General features: G+C 38.5%; 1 protein-coding gene across 1 annotated transcript in view; it reads right to left on the minus strand.

The window, feature by feature from the left end:
* LOC136154645 (probable ATP-dependent RNA helicase DDX4) overlaps positions 1-13,351 on the minus strand; it is a 68,281-nt gene extending 54,930 nt beyond the window's left edge. The window contains exons 1-3 of the mRNA XM_065916846.1: positions 13,280-13,351; positions 5,264-5,324; positions 2,017-2,118 (exon numbers count right to left, since the gene is read on the minus strand). Coding sequence (XP_065772918.1) covers positions 2,017-2,118; positions 5,264-5,324; positions 13,280-13,351 — 235 coding nt within the window. The remainder of the gene's footprint in view (positions 1-2,016; positions 2,119-5,263; positions 5,325-13,279) is intronic.
* Positions 13,352-17,088: the final 3,737 nt, after the last annotated feature.

The raw sequence follows: 17,088 nt of genomic DNA on the forward strand, positions 1-17,088 counted from the left end.
GTTATTGATATTTCTACCAGAAATCTTGATTCCAGCTTACACTTCATCCAGCCCGGCATTTCTCATGATGTACTCTGCCTATTAGTTAAATAAGGAGGGTGACAATATACAGCTTTGAACTACTCCTTTCCCAATTTGGAACCAGTCCGTTGTTCCACGTCTGGTTCTAACTGTTGCCTCTTGACCTGCAAACAGATTTCTCAGGAGGCAGGTAAGATGGCCTGGTATTCCCAGCTCTTTAAGAATTTTCCACAATTTGTTGAGATCCACACAGTCAAGGGCTTTGGATTTCCTTTGTGGCTCAGCTGGTAAAGAATCTGCCTTCAATGAAGGAGACCTGGGTTCAATTCCTGGGTTGGGAAGATCCCCTGGAGCAGGGAAAGGCTACCCACTCCAGGATTCTTGCCTGGATAGGTGGATCTTTCTCCTCTGGTGAGTTTTCAATTTTTTTTTAATCTCTAGAGTATTTTTTAAGGGTGTAAATTTGCTTTTATTTACCTTGCTCAAGACTCTTATACCTCATTCACTCTGGAAAAGTCTCATCTATTATCTTTGAACAGTCTCCTCTCCTTCTGTTCCTATTCTCTCCTCAGGAGATATTTAACTATATGCCACAATAACAGAGCTAATACTACACCACAATATGATATAAGCAAGTTAAATTGCCTTTGAAAAGCAGCACTGTTGCTGCCCCTCAAAATTTCACATTACATAAGCTTACTGCTTATTCTCCAGAATAGCATCCCTTCGTACCCACTGCACTCAAATCAAACTTTATCAGTCTTAAACAGCAACCCTGTGGATCTCTTCACTTTTCAAAAAGTGACAATTCACTAATCTGCTACATATCTATTAAATCATTATATCAGTTTACGTTCTTATTTTCACTATTCTGTTCTCCTCTGTTAAGAGAGACATGCATTCCAAAAGTGACTTCAGGAGACAATATCTTAGCACCAAGGAAAGACGACTGGAAAAATCTAGGTAGAAAGCCACACTGAAAGAGACACGTGCACCCCAATGTTCATCGCAGCACTGTTTATAATAGCCAGGACATGGAAGCAACCTAGATGCCCATCAGCAGATGAATGGATAAGGAAGCTGTGGTACATATACACCATGGAATATTACTCAGCCGTTAAAAAGAATTCATTTGAATCAGTTCTAATGAGATGGATGAAACTGGAGCCCATTATACAGAGTGAAGTAAGTCAGAAAGATAAAGAACATTACAGTATACTAACACATATATACGGAATTTAGATAGATGGTGGCGATAACCCTATATGCAAAACAGAAAAAGAGACACAGAAACACAGAACAGACTTTTGAACTCTGGGGGAGAACGTGAGGGTGGGATGTTTTGAAAGAACAGCATGTATATTATCTATGGTGAAACGGACCACCAGCCCAGGTGGGATACATGAGTCAGGTGCTCGGGCCTGGTGCACTGGGAGGACCCTGAGGAGTCGGGTGGGGAGGGAGGTGGGAGGGGGGATCGGGATGGGGAATACATGTAACTATATGGCTGATTCATGTCAATGTATGACAAAACCCACTGAAATGTTGTAAAGTGATTGGCCTCCAACTAATAAAATAATATTAAAAAAAAAAAAAAAAAAAAAAAAGATTAGGTAAACTGAAAAAAAAAAAAAAACAAAAAAAAAAAAAAAAAAAAGAAAGCCACACTGGTATAAGAAGGTATAATGGAATCATGAGAATGCCACTTATTTGTAAGGTCAGCCATCTTTATCAAAGCTCTAAAACGCTTCACAGCATGTAATATTAAAGAACTGCATCATACAAACTGTTAGAAAATTCACATACTCTCATTTAATCTATAAGGAATTACGTACGTCTACAAAATAATATTTTGCATAGCATAAGTCATTATGTACCTGCCAGCCATTATACTAAACCGTTCTCATAAAGTCATAATAAGCTTATATGTGATAGGTGTTATTTTTAATCATTTCTTTAATAAATGAAGCACAGTATTTGCAATCCACTACTAACTTGAACTTCCTAGACCAGATCCTCCAAGGCAGCCTCGGAAACTACCTCTTCCACCTCTTCCGGACGATCCTGAAGCTTCTGAATCACTGCCGACTTGATAACCTGTAACATTAAAACACAAGCACACAAATGACACAGAAACCAACAAAGAAATCTTGGGGACATGGTGGCCAAGTTAATTTAAACCTTGCATAACTCAATGACTTTAATATTTTAAGTCATCAACAGATAGTTACTAAATAGAAATGCTGTGTTTGACCTACAAATGATCAACTTTACCAGTAAATAAATAAAAGCTATGATCTTTTTTTTTTTAATCCACTGTGTGCTTTGGGAACAAAACCTAAACATGACTAAAAAGAAAAAGTGACACCTATAAACACTGTGGTGTTGGAGAAGACTCTTGAGAGTCCCTTGCACTGCAAGGACATCAAACCAGTCAATCCTAAAGCAAATAACTCCTGATTATTCATCGGAAGGACTGATGCTGAAGCTGAAACTCCAATATTTTGGCCACCTGATGCGAAGAACTGACTCATTGGAAAAGACCCTGATGCTGGGAGAGATTGAAGATGGGAGGAGAAGGGGATGACAGAGGATAAGATGGCTGGATGGCATCAGCGACTCAATGGACATGAATTTGAACAAGCTATGGGTGTTGGTGATGGACAGGGAAGCCTGGTGTCCTGAGACCACAGGGTCACAGAGAGCCTGAGTGACTGAACTGAACTGAATGTCCTGAAAATATCAATTAGGCCTAACTGTCCTAATATGTCATCTAGGATCTCTGTTGCCTTATCGATTTTCTGTCTGGAAGATTTGTCCACTGACGTCAGTGAGGTGTTAAAGTCTCCTCTATGATTGTATTCCCATCCATTTCTTCCTTTAGGTCTGTTAGTATTTGCTTTCTATATTTCGGTTCAGTTCAGTTGGGCAGTCTTGTCTGACTCTTTGTGACCCCACTGGACTTCCCATCTCTCAGAATCTCCACAGTTTATTGTGATCCACACAGTCGAAGGCTTTGGCATAGTCAATAAAGCAGAAAGAGAGATTTTTCTGGAACTCTCGTGCTTTTTCGATGATCCAGCAGATATTGGCAATTTGATCTCTGCTTCCTCTGCCGCTTCTAAAACCAGCTTGATTATCTGGAAGCTCTCGGTTCACGTACTGGTGAAGCCTGTCTTGGAGAATTTTGAGCATTACTTTGCTAGCGTGTGAGATGAGTGCAATTGTGCAGTAGTTTGAGTATCCTTTGGTATTGCCTTTCTTTGGGATTGGAATGAAAACTGACCTTTTCCAGTCCTGTGGCCACTGCTGAGTTTTCCAAATTTGCTGGCGTGTTGAATGCAGCACTTTCACAGCATCATCCTTTATGATTTGAAATAGCTCAGCTGGAATCCTGTCACCTGCACTAGCTTTTGTTGTCGTGATGGGCATCTACGTTGCTTCCATATCCTAGCTACTATAAACAGTTCTACAGTGAACACTTGGGTACACGTGTCTCTTTCCATTCTGGTTTCCTCAGTGTGTGTGCCCAGTAGTGGGACTGCGGGGTCATATGGCAGTTCTATTTCCAGTTTTTTAAGCAATCTCCACACTGTTCGCCAGAGTGGCATACTAGTTTGCATTCTTACCAACAATGTAAGAGGGGTCCCTTTTCTCCACACCTCCAGCATTTATTGTTTGTAGACTTTTTGATAGCAGCCATTCTGACCAGTGTGAGATGGTACCACATTGTGGTTTTGATTTGCATTTCTCTGATGATAAGTGATATTGAGCATCTTTTCAAGTGTTTGTTAGCCATCTGTATGTCTTCTTTGAAGAAATGTCTGTTTAGTTCTGAGTCGTTTATTTTTCTGGTATTGGGCTGCATGAGCTCCTTGTGGGTTTTTGATATTGAAATTTGCTTTGTTTGCTATTATTTTCTCCAATTCTGAAAACTGTCTTTTCAACCTCCTCATAGTTTCCTTCGTTGTGGAAAAGCTTTTACATTTAATTAGGTCCCATTTTGGTTTGTTTTTTTTTTTTTTTTTTTTTTTGCTTTTATTTCCATTACTCTGGGAGGTGGATCATAGAGGATCCTGTTGTTATTTATGTCAGACTGTTCTGCCTATGTTTTCTTCTAGGAGTTTTATAGTTTCTGGTTTTACATTTAGATCTATAATTTATTTTTAGTTTATTTTTGTGTATGGTGTTAGAAAGTGTTCTAGTGTCATTCTTTTACAAGTGGTTGACCAGTTTTCCCAGCATCACCTGTTAATAAGATTGTCTTTTCTCCGTTGCATATTTTTGCCTCCTTTGCCAAAGATAAGGTGTCCATAGGTGTGTGGATTTATCTCTGGGCTTTCTGTTTTGTTCCACTGATCTATATTTCTGTTTCTGTGCCAGTACCATACTGTCTTGACGACTGCAGCTTTACAGTATAGTCTGAAGTCAGGCAGGTTGATTCCTCCAGTTCCATTCTTCGTTCTCAAGATGCTTTGGCTATTCGAGGTTTTTTGCGCTTCCATATAAATTGTGGAATTATTTGTCCTAGTTCTGTGAAAAAATGTTATTGGTGGCTTGATAGGGATTGCATTGAATCTATAGATTTCGTTGTGTAGTATACTCATTTTCTCTATGTTGATTCTTCCAATCCATGAACATGGTATTTTTCTCCATCTATTTGGGTCATCTTTTGCTTTCTTTCATCAGTGTTTTACAGTTTTCTAAATAAAGGCCTTTTGTTTCTTGAGGTAAATTTATTCCTAAGTATTTCATTCTTTTTGACGTAATGGTGAATAGGGTTGTTTCCTTAATTCCTATATCTATTTTCTCATTGTTAGTGTATAGGAATGCCAGGGATTTATGTGCATTAATTTGATATGAGTTTGGTTTTAAATAGCTGCTATCCTGACAGGTCACCATCATTGTAACCTGCTTCAGCACCTGAGTCTACTCTCCTACTGCCTTATATCAGGAATTCTGACAATTCCCATAGCAGCCTGAAAGCCAAACATGCAACTTGGAGGCTGGGGAAAGGTTTTACAGCAAGCCCACTGAATCGAAGGATACACTCTAACATTACACTCTCTATCTCTCCCTTCCTTTAATTCTAAGAGGCTCCCAACCCAAAATATTCAAGCCAAAACGTCTCACTAGAAAATTTAAAAAACACCTTTGACAAGGTATCTATTAGTCTGCTTCTCATCCAGTGGATGAAGCCCTTAACCTAAAAAGAGTTCTGCATTTTTGCTTTAACACATACCTGATGATGAAGCCAGAGTCCTGTTAAAAGTGTCTCCATTTGCTCCAGAAGAATACCTATCCTGTAAGAAAAAAGAAAACACTAGTTTTCTACTTTGAATAATAACAATGAGTAATCTATCTCATAAATACTAGAAAGTTTTAACAACTGGGTTTTGTCCAGAAAAAAATAATTAAAGATTTCCTGGGTCGCTGCATGTTCTTTTATTTACTACTCTAAAACACCTTCACTTTAAAATTCTATGTATAGCATACTAATATATCACTTAAACAATGGTCAGCAAACTATAGCCACAAGCCAAATCGGGTGGGCTACCAGTTTTTATAAATAAAGTTTTATTGGAAAAAAGCCATCCTCAACTCATCTAGGTATGGAACAGGCTGCTTCCTCTCAAACAAGTTTCCAATACTAAAGGCAAAACTTTTGAACAGAGCTCTGAGATTCTTCAAAATCAAATTCAATAATTTAACCACAAAAAGTGATCTAAAAATTACAGATAACACTTCAATTAACTGACTGAATTAGACAAATCACAGTATTTTTGTCAAATAAGTTTCTTTAAATAAACTTAAAGCTGGAGGGAGTGCACCAAGGTAGGTATTAACATCGTCAGGTAATACTTTTGCTCCAAAATTTCTTGCACAAAAGACACTGACTTTTAAAAACTACCTTTATAAAGCTCAAAAGACATTCAGTTATTTTTCTAACTTACTAAAAACATATGATAAAATCTTTGAAATGGCTTGGGATTTTGATAACTGCTACAGTAAAAAGTTCCAATTTATGATTACCATAGATGATAAGACAAACAAGAAAAGTAATCCAGCTTTCCCTATTTAAAGTGAAACACTGAAGACTTTTTTTCTCTTTTCTAGTATCCAAAATACTACTGGATGTATAGAGCCCCCAAAGAGGCTAGTTTTACAAGTGTTATAACACTCAGCATAGAGCCCCCAAAGAGGCTAGTTTTATAAGTGTTATAACACTCAGCTTCACGTAACTGATAAAAAGTAATGAAACACTCTGGCACCAAACAACTGAAAAATTATTGTTACCAAACAATCTTCAAAAGATGGAATTTAACATCCCACACACATTCTATGGCAAATTTTGAAAAAAAATTTTCAATAGAATTCATCTTTCTTCACAAAAATCCTTAATATTTTTCATAATCTTAAAAATAAAGTAACTTCATACTCCCTTCCAGCTACTGTACCATTTCTCTGCTCCATTATAGGCAAAAAAATTTGTCTACATTTGCTGCCTCTGTTTTCTCACATTCTGTATTTCCTTCAAGCTACTCTTGCTAGCCTCCATCCTCACCACTGCACTGAAAAAGCTTATAGTAAGCCTATTATGTAATAAAATTACTACTTTTAAGCTTCATCCTGCCAGAGCTCTCAGCAGCATTTGAAACAACAGACTATCTACTTGCTTCTCTGGCTTAGGGAACACTTCCTTCCCAGGTTTTCCTCTTGCCCCATGGCCACTCCCTCCACAGTCTCCTTTGCCAGCTCCCCAGCTAATGTACCTTTAAAATCAAAATGCCCCACAGTTCATGGCAGAACCCTCTAAGTCTGTTTTATTCCATCCAACTTTACCCACTCCACTCTCACAGATTTAAATCCTATTAAAAGAGATAAATTCCAGATTTGTACCTACAGCTCTGATCCCTCTCCTAAGCAACAGCTAATGACTAGTACCCTTACTTAAATCTTTTCTTAGGCATCTGAAATTCAACACTGCAAATACAGAATTCTTGATTTTTTCCCTCCCAAACTGGTTCATCTTCCAAATATTTCCCATTTCAGTAATGAGCACCATCATCCATCTACTTGCTTCAATATAAAAACTTAGCATCATTCTCACTTGCATTCCCCATATCCAGGCCATCTAGTTCTATCAACTCTATGTCCACTTCTATCTTGAGGGCCCTCTCCCTCTCTTTCTTTTCTCTTTCCTTCTCAGATTTCACTTTCTACAAATGTTGCCTTATCTTACTATAGTTTAGCCATGCTAGAAATTTGTTGCTGTTCAGCCAATCAGTCATGTCCGACACTTTGTGACTCATGCACTGCATCACGACAGGTATCCCTGTCCTTTACCATCTCTGAGAAGTTGTTCAACGTCATGTCCATTGAGTCACATGATGCCATCCAACCATCTCATCCTCTATCATCCCTTTCTCCTCCTGCCATCAGTCTTTCCCAGTATCAGGGTATTTTCTAATGAATCAGCTCACCAAAGTATTGGAGCTTTAGTAACAGTCCTTCCGATGAATATTCAGGATTGATTTCTTTAGGATTGACAGGTTTGATCTCCTAGCAGTCCAAGGAACTCTCAAGAGTCTTCTCCAACATCTCGGTTCAAAAGGATCAATCCTTTGCACTCAGCCTTCTTTACGGTCCAACACTCACATCCATGCATGACTATTCAAAAAACCATAGCTTTGTCTAGATGGCCCTTTGTTGACAAAGTAATGTCTCCACTTTTTAATATGTTGTCTAGGTTGGTCATAGCTTTTCTCCCAAGGAGCAAGCATCTTTTAATTTCATGGCTGCAGTCACCATCTGCAGTGATTCTAGAACCCAAGAAAATAGTCTCTCTGTTTCCATTGTTTCCCCATCTATTTGCCATAAAGTGATGAGACCGCATGCCATGATCTTCGCTTTTTGAATGTTGAATTTTAAGCCAGCTTTTCTACTCTCCTCACTCGCTTTCATCAAGAGGCTCTTTAGTTCCTCTTCGCTTTCGGCCATAGGGCTGGTATCATCTGCATATCTGAGATTATTGGTATTTCTCCCGGGAATTTCGATTCCAGCTTGTGCTACATTCATCTTGGCATTTCACATGATGTACTCCACATATAAGTTATATAAGCAGAGTGACAATATACAGCCTTGACGTACTCCTTTCCCAATTTGGAACCAGTCCATTGTTTCATATCCAGTTGTAACTGTTGCTTCTGGCCTTGCATACAGGTTTCTCAGGAGGCAGGTCAGGTGGTCTGGTATTCCCATCTCTTTAAGAATTTAACACAGTTTGTAGTGATCCACACAGTCAAAATCTTTAGCATAGTCAATGAAGCAGAAATAGGTGATTTTTGGAACTCTCTTGCTTTTGCTATCCTCCAATGGATGTTGGCAATTTGATCTCTGGTTCCTCTGCCTGTTCTAAAACCAGCTTGAACATCTGGAAGTTCTCGGTTCATGTTGAAGCCTAGTTTTGAGAATTCTGAGCATTACTCTGCTAGAGCATGAGATGAGTGCAACTGTGTGGTGGTTTGAAAATTCTTTGGCATTGCCTTTCTTTGGGAATGAAATGAAAACTGACCTTTTGCAGACCTGTGGTCACTGCTGAGTTTTCCAAATTTGCAGGCATATTGAGTGCAGCACTTTCACAGCATCATCTTTTAGGATATGAAATAGCTCTATACTAGCTATAGTAGCAGAGAAGGCAATGGAACCCACTCCAGTACTCTTGCCTGGAAAATCCCATGGATGTAGGAGCCTGGTACGCTGCAGTCCATGGTGCAGCTAGGAGTCAGAGCCACTTCACTTTCACTTTTCACTTGCAGGTACTGGAGAAGCAAATGGCAACCCACTCCAGTATTCTTGCCTGGAGAATCCCAGGGACAGGGGTGCCTGGTGGGCTGCTGTCCATGGGGTCACACAGAGTTGGACACGACTGAAGCGACTTAGCAGCAGCAGCAGCTATAGTTTGATTGAATAACGTCCACTCAATGATATCAAGCCCTCATTTCTGAAAAGTGTGTTATATTATTTGGGGAAAAAAAACAGTTCTAGCCGATATAACTAAGGATTTTGAAATGAGGAGATTACCCTGGATTATCTAAGTGGGCTCTAAATGTCATCGCAAGCGTCCTTATGGAAGGCCAAGGGTATTAACACAAACAGAGAAGGCCCAGTGAAGACAACAGAAAGAGATGCAGCCACAAGCCAAGGCTGCCTATAACCACCAGAAGTTGGAAGAAGCATGGATTCTCTCCAAGAGCCTACTGAAGGAAAACAGCACTGCTGAGACCATGGTTTCTAACTTCTGGCCTCCAGAACTGTAAGAGAAATTTGTCTGTTACTGTAAGCCATCTAGTTTGTGATAATTTATCATAGCATCTATAGGAAACTAGCACATTGTACTTCTTCCTGTTGTCCTGATACCCTAAGTTCGTTCTCTCTTCAGATCTCTGCACATCATGTGTTACTGGGACTCTTTCAGGTCTCCGGCTCATGAGTTATAGTCTCAAGGAATATTTTCCTCTCCATCTGATCTAAATCTACCCATACCAATCTTCTTCTCCCTCTCTCCCTCACACACAGAGAGTTTCCTGATTATTTTATTACTATTATTATTTAATAATTTTCACTATTAGTATATGATTTGTAATGTGTTTATTCTGTCTCCTCCAGTAAAATACAACATCCATGCCAGCAAGCCCCTTATCTATCATGTTTACCACTAGCTCCAGCATCTAATAAGGCTCAAAAAAACTTGTGGAATGAGTCTTAGGTCTTAACATTACCTATTTTTAGAACACTTAGCTATAAAACATTTATAACCTCTTTACTCATCCAAGTGAACCAATTTAGAAATTTTAAAACTTAACATTATTTCAAATATTATAGATTTCAAAATAATAATTGTGGATGCACTAATTATCTTAAGCAGTTTCCACTTTAATCACAAGAGTATATATGCCATCTGAAATATGCCAGAAAAAAGGCAAAACGATCAGACAGAAGAGACGAGTGTGTAGACTCACTGGTCATTTAATAAGAAATATTACAACTAGCAAGGAAACCCAGTATCCTGTTACAGTCATCACGCTCATTCATTTCATCTCTCACCCCAACAAGTGTGCGCACAATATGCAAAAGCCTAATAGATGGTGACTGCAGCCATGAAATTAAAATACGCTTACTCCCTGGAAGGAAAGTTATGACCAACCTAGATAGCATATTAAAAAGCAGAGACATTACTTTGCCAACAAAGGTCCATCTGGTCAAGGCTATGGTTTTTCCAGTGGTCATGTATGGATGTGAGAGTCGGACTGTGAAGAAAACGGAGCGCTGAAAAATTGGTGCTTTTGAACTAAGGTGTCGGAGAAGACTCTTGAGAGTTCCTTAGACTGCAAGGAGATCCAACCAGTCCATCCTAAAGGAGATAAGTCTTGGGTGTTCATTGGAAGGACTGATGCTGAAGCTGAAGCTCCAAAACTTGGCCATCCTCATGCGAAGAGTTGACTCGTTGGAAAAGACCCTGATGCTGGGAGGCATTCGGGGTAGGAGAAGGGTATAACAGAGGATGAGATGGCTGGATGGCATCACCGACTCAATGGGCATGAGTTTGAGTAAACTTCGGGAGGTTGTGATGGACAGGGAGGCCTGGCGTGCTGCGATTCATGGGGTCTCAGAGTCGGACATGACTGAGCGACTGAACTGAACTGAACTGAACCATTTCTGGACTACTCTAACTGCTAGATTACCAAATATTTCCCAACCTCACATTTTGAATTATTCTATCCCTACATAGTACACTCACTTCAAAAACCAGCATTGGAAAGTTCTAAAAACTACCAGAAAAGCAACCTGTTAGTTCAAATTTATATAAGCCTGTGTTAATACTAAATCTCCAAAGAAGGATCCTTAGAAGCATTCAGAAAAGGCTTATCACATAATAAGAACCTCTTGCATAGCACAGGGAATTCTATTCAATACTTTGTGAAGACCTATATAAGAATAGAAGATAAAAAAGAATGAATATATGTATATGTATAACTGACCTATTTTGCTGTACAGCAGAAACACAACATTGTAAATCAACTATACTCCCGATTTTTTAAATTAACAAAAGGCTGATCACAGATATTATTACCAATCCAAGATGATCTCAGAGGCAATACAAATTGCACAAAAGGGAAGCCCAGTTGCTTCTTGAAACAGAAATCCAATTACAACAACCAATCTAATGGTGCCTTTAAAAGAAAACGGGCTGAAGACCTCAGATTTCTCCTACATAAAAATGTCATGCGTTCATCCTTAGCGTCTACACACCTTATTCAAGGAAGACAAGCAAACAAAGCCACTGAATGCATCATGTTTCTTCAAGTTAAGTAGGTCAAATTACTAACTGCACACCTAGCACCAGGTGTTAAGTTTGTGGACAAATGCAAAAAGTTTACTACAAATTGGCCACACACAGATATGTACTAAGAATCGTAAGGTAGAAATATTAACATTAATATTAATATTAACATTAACATTATTAACATTTACATTATTAAATAATGTTAATGATGTACATTAAATATTAACATTAATATTAATTAATATTCAATCAGTATGACCAGCATTGAGAAACAAAGTTTGTTACTGAATAGCACAAAGACTCCCAAAAGGTAAATCTGGAAGCCTGACAGTTGACCATCCTCAATTTCAGACACCCTTTGCAATAACCATGCACAACATTCTACAGTGCAGTATACCATTTGAATAATATTTAGTTAAGACAAAATCTCATAGTAAGAAAAAGTAAAAATTAGACAAGTCCAAGTGGAAGAACATCTATACGTATGAGTTAAACTGTGTGTTACAACAAATCTACCAAGAACCTGGGGAAAAAAGAACCATAGAAAATTATTTGACCAAGTAATTCCATTTTTGAAAACAAATACTCCCAAATTAAACAATAAACTGTAGCTATTCATGACAATACTACAGTGTAAAGATAAAACTTTAATTTCTACCAAAAGAAAATCAATTATGCTTTGGTAGTTCTAGTCCATTAAATACTACATACCCATGTGAAATTATTTTTAGGAAGTTAATAATATGGAATAGCTAGTGCTGAGGAGTGAAAAAGTTGAAATCAAAAATTACTATTACATACAATCATTAGAATCCATGGAAAAATGTGTTTGGGAAATATAGAAGAAAATTTACTAAAACCTCAACAGAGCATTTGTGCTAGTGAGTGAGACTATAGGTAATATTTCTCCTCTTTTGGTCTTACACTATTCTTATGATACTGTAACATAAAGAAGACAATAAAAAGATAACATACAAAGAAGTTATTTCTAAAAAACGTCCCAAAGCAAGAAACATGATAAATTCAGATTAACATCTTAGGTATTTTAATCTAAAGTTTACATGCAAACAGGCCAAATTCAAGAAAGACAAAGAATTAAATTTTATGTTTTGGGGTAAATTAAGAATTTCTATTAAGACATCACTTGAAATAGAAAGTGTCAGAATTGACTAACATAAATACAAACTGGAAATCCTAAAAGGAAAACAAATTGACTTTTGGAGACATTTTCAAGTAGATAAAACTTATGTAAAAGCAATCCATTAAATACACTGTCTTCCAAAGTAGACTCTCTTCACCATCTTAAAGTCAAAACTAAGAGATCCAAAGAGATCCAAAAACCCACTCCATAATCCCCTCAGGTAAATTTCAGTGTAACTCTTCAAAAGCTATTGAGGAAAAAGATCTGCAGATTTGTACATCTGAAGATCAAACTGATGGTACCATCTGAATCAACCTAATGTTTTCATCTTGAGAGCCCTGCTTATATAAAACCAAATTTCAGAATTCAAACTGCCACCCAAAAACGAATTTTATTTTTCCATTTTCTATATACAACTGTATCTTAGAGACATTCAACCACATTAACACAAGCTTGCTTTCACCCACAGTAAGTTCTAAATCATTGAGATTTAAATTAAGTTGCTCATAATATTATACCCGTTTTAGGTTTTCATTATTAAATTATTATTAAATTAATAATAATTAATTATTAAATTATTAAATAATTGTTAAATTATTTCTTCTATTTGAGGCTTAGCATGCTTCATCATTCCCTATAAGACAGTTAATAACAATCACATGGAGAAGCACAGCATGCTTCTCACCACAGATGAACTTTCTCACCACAGAGATTTTCAACTCTGACAAAATCTGCAGCATTCAATAACTAAAAACTTAAAATTTTATTACCTTCTCAAATACAGGAACATAGGAAGACATATGAGGGTTGATTATTTCTGCTTCCCAATCTTCATCTCCCATGGCGGCTTCCAGTTCAGTTTTTATAAAAATACAAACATGCACATTTAGGCTCAGTCAGAATCAGAGATCAAAATTTTACCTTTAAAAGCATAAATCATCATTTCACACATATACCTCCAAGATACACAATTAACTGTTGATCCTCCCCAAAAGTTTTTGCAAAAAACTTTTAAAGTTTTTAAAAAAACAATTAAAGATTTGTTTCTTACTGAGAGATACCATTTATATTTATCCTTTTGGCTCAGACGGTAAAGAATCCGGCTGCAATGCGGGAGACATGGATTCGATCCCTGGGTTCGGAAGATCCCCTGGAGAAGGGAATGGCTACCCACTCCAGTGTTGTGGCCTGAAAAATTCCATGGACTGTATAGTCCATGGCGTCGCAAAGAGTCGGACACAACTGAGCGACTTTCAATTTTTTATCTTTAAAAATTAGTTGAACCACTTATCTAATCACTCTAGCAATCACCCTGTCCCAGTGGAGTTCAGGCCTTTCCCCAAAATCGGTTGACAGAATTTATTTTCTCACTGAAGGGTTCCCAAAGCGTCTTAGTGAATATTAAGGGGGAGGGGAAATTTTTCAGATACTACTCCAGGTTTCTCCCTTCAAAACTGGGTACGACGTTTCACGTGGGGTTTATTTAGTTTCTTTGCGGGGTGGGGGGGGAGTGACCAGGGATCAAGGCCGTGAAGTTTGGCAGGGAAGGAAGGGGTGATTAGGTGGCCCAAATTTCTCACACAAGCAACCAGTTTCGCCAAAGAGGGTGTATACACGAATAGTTCAACAACCATCCGTGTTTAGAGAGTCTTTTTCTCGGAACACGAATGGTGTACTACAATGTGGTCAAAAATGCTCCTTCGCCTTTTCTGCAGGCCTCAACCTCAGACTTCGGACACGCACCGTGCTACTGGACCCTCCGGGAGGAAGCAGAAAGACCCCAAAGGACGGCTTCAAACCCCTGCCCACCCCAACCGTTCTTCACTTGGCCCGAAGTCCAGCTACAACTGGGAAGCCCAGAGCGTGGGGATGAAACCCCTACTGGGAAAAGAGCCGGCGGCCCACTCACCTCTCTGCAGCTTGCTCGCCCGGAGTCCTCACAGGCGCTGACGCGACTTAAACGGCTGCACGGGTGCACGACGCAGACTGCGTCTGCACGTGCACGACGCAGACTGCGTCTGGTGCGCTGATCCAACAACAAATGACACCAGGCGACGAGCTCCATCAGCCAATCAGCGTCAGGCAGCAATGTCGTCCCGCCCCCATCTCCTGCCTCTCCTACCCTATGTGTTCGCGTTCAAGGTCACAATCAGCTGACCCATTAGGTTCCGGACGGAGTGGCCCGTTAGGCAGGGGTACAAGGCTGACCGTGGGTCACTTTCTCTGGATTTTTCTGTGGGGTCCTCAATCTGGAGAGACTATAGAATTTCCTATGTAAGCACTGCAAGTCAAAGTTAAAAATAGAAGAGGAATTAAAACGTCCTCCTACCTACCTCTTTAAACGTTCTCTCCTTTTTTGCCTACTGCAGTCCCTGGCAGTTGGCCTCTATTTCTGAGGCGCTTGCTTCACCTCCAGGGGGTTTCCAGGCACCTCAAAGTATAGCTGAGGCTCGGGCTGGTGGGGTATGTCTTTTTCTTCCCAGACTGAAGGATGAGACTGTCACGCCGATACCTAGGAGGCTGTGAAGTCAGTAACTTGTCTTACAGAGCTAGAGGTCGAATTCTTTGGGAAGGGGAGACTCTCTGATCCAGAAGGAAGAAATAAATTGTGTTGGTGAAAGTCGTTCGTTACATTTGTGACCCACCTGTTTATATCCCCACTTACTGGCCAAACCTAAGGGTGTCCGAAGGTCATTTCGGTACTTACACTCGTCAACTTAACTTGATCATTTCGGTACTTAACTCGTCAGTTAGTGTTTGTTCTGTCCCACAAAAAGTCAGGGAAATCTTTCCGTATTTTCTCATCCCTCCAAAAGGCATAACAGACCACTTGAAAAATACCATTTTTATTTTTGGCTTTATTTTCATCATTTTCCATGCTCTGAATCTTTTAATAAATCCCTGAATAGTTCAGAAATGTAAGTCCCAACACAGTCTGACACTCAGGCATAGAGGCTGAGGTGCTTTATGGGACACTTTACACTTTCCAGCTCTTGAACCATCATTATTGATCTCTTTAATTAAAAATACTTATTTTCTTTGAATCCTTAAAAATATTTATTTAGATAGCATCAAACTTTGTCAGACTATTATCAAGGTGAATTATCTTTAAAAGATTACATTTAACAAAAGTGAAACCAGAATATTTTTTTAATTTTATTCTTTTCATTTTTAATAATTTCTATTTTTAAACAAAATTTTTACATCATACTCTTGAGGCATCTTATATTTTCAATCGTATATGTATGGGGGAGAGCTACCAACACTTTCTGATGCTCTGAATTTGTACACAGTGTCCTCTGACGTATTTTTACTCACTTTGAATTGAATGTTCTTTCAAAAATTTTTATGTTGTGGGAAAATATGTATTAGGTGAAAATAACAAGATATGAAATTGTGTAGATAGAATGATAACCAACTAGGTTTGTTTATTTTAGGAGTGTAAAGCTTGGAAATATTTTCTAAAATGAGCATTTTTTTTAAAACATTTGGCAAACATTCTCTGCTATTAGCTCTAGGAGAGAAGAAATTTTTGTGCTTTCAGGTACTGCAATGAAATAGTTCTTTATGAAACACTCAATATAATCCTTGAGAGTTCCTGGTTAAGAAAAAGTGCATTCTGATGAGAACTAAAGTTCAGTACTGAGTAAAGGATAAACAATGGATAAAAATCCTGCAATTCAAAAATTGAACATAAACAGTGAAAAAAGACAAGCCCACGGTTGAGCAAACACTTGCTCCTTAATGGGTGTCCCAAGAAAATGAAGCCACTATATTCTATTTTCTTGTTCTCACTAACAGATCCTAAGTTTCTGTTGGTAATAAAGCACAATGTATGGTAAACGCAGGGATTCATTCATTAGTTAGGCTTTAAATGAGCACCTACTGTATGTCAGGTATTATGCTAAATGTTTCAGGTAAAATTAGCTTCTCAAGGAACAATCTAGTGACAAGAATGGCAATGACCAATGGAATTTAAACCTTAACATTCTTATCTCACAAGATTCCCTGGAAAGCTTATATAATGTTTCTCCGAATTTTCTAAATCCTTCTTTAATAAGGTAGGACAAGAGTTTCCTCAAAGCTGTCTCTCAATTTGGAATCAATGTAGTTAGTTCAAAGTAATGCATATAAAGATGACTAAATTTTAGATTTTATGTTCCTAGCATTCTCTCCACATTATTCAAGTAATGATATTTTTAATTGATGTGCACTGTGCCTTGCACCATGTCAAGGCTATTAAAAATTCTTTTAAATCTACCAGTAGTACATGGGGCTTCCCTGGTGGTTCAGTGGTAAAGAACATGCTTCCCAATGCAGGAGACATGGGTTCAATCCCTGGGTCCAAAGACTTCCTGGAGAAGGAAATGGCAACCCACTCCAGTACTCTTGCCTGGGAAATCCCATGGACAGAGGAGCCTGGTGGGCTACAGTCTGTGGGGTCACAAGAGTCAGACACAGCTTCCTGACTGAACAACAACAAACAGTATATAAATGGATTACCTCACGTGGGGGAGAATTAGATGTTCATCTTCAAGGATTACAAATATTTGAAAATCTTTTCCTATGCACATAACCA

Source organism: Muntiacus reevesi, chromosome X (assembly GCF_963930625.1).
Source record: "Muntiacus reevesi chromosome X, mMunRee1.1, whole genome shotgun sequence".
NCBI lineage: Eukaryota > Metazoa > Chordata > Mammalia > Artiodactyla > Cervidae > Muntiacus > Muntiacus reevesi.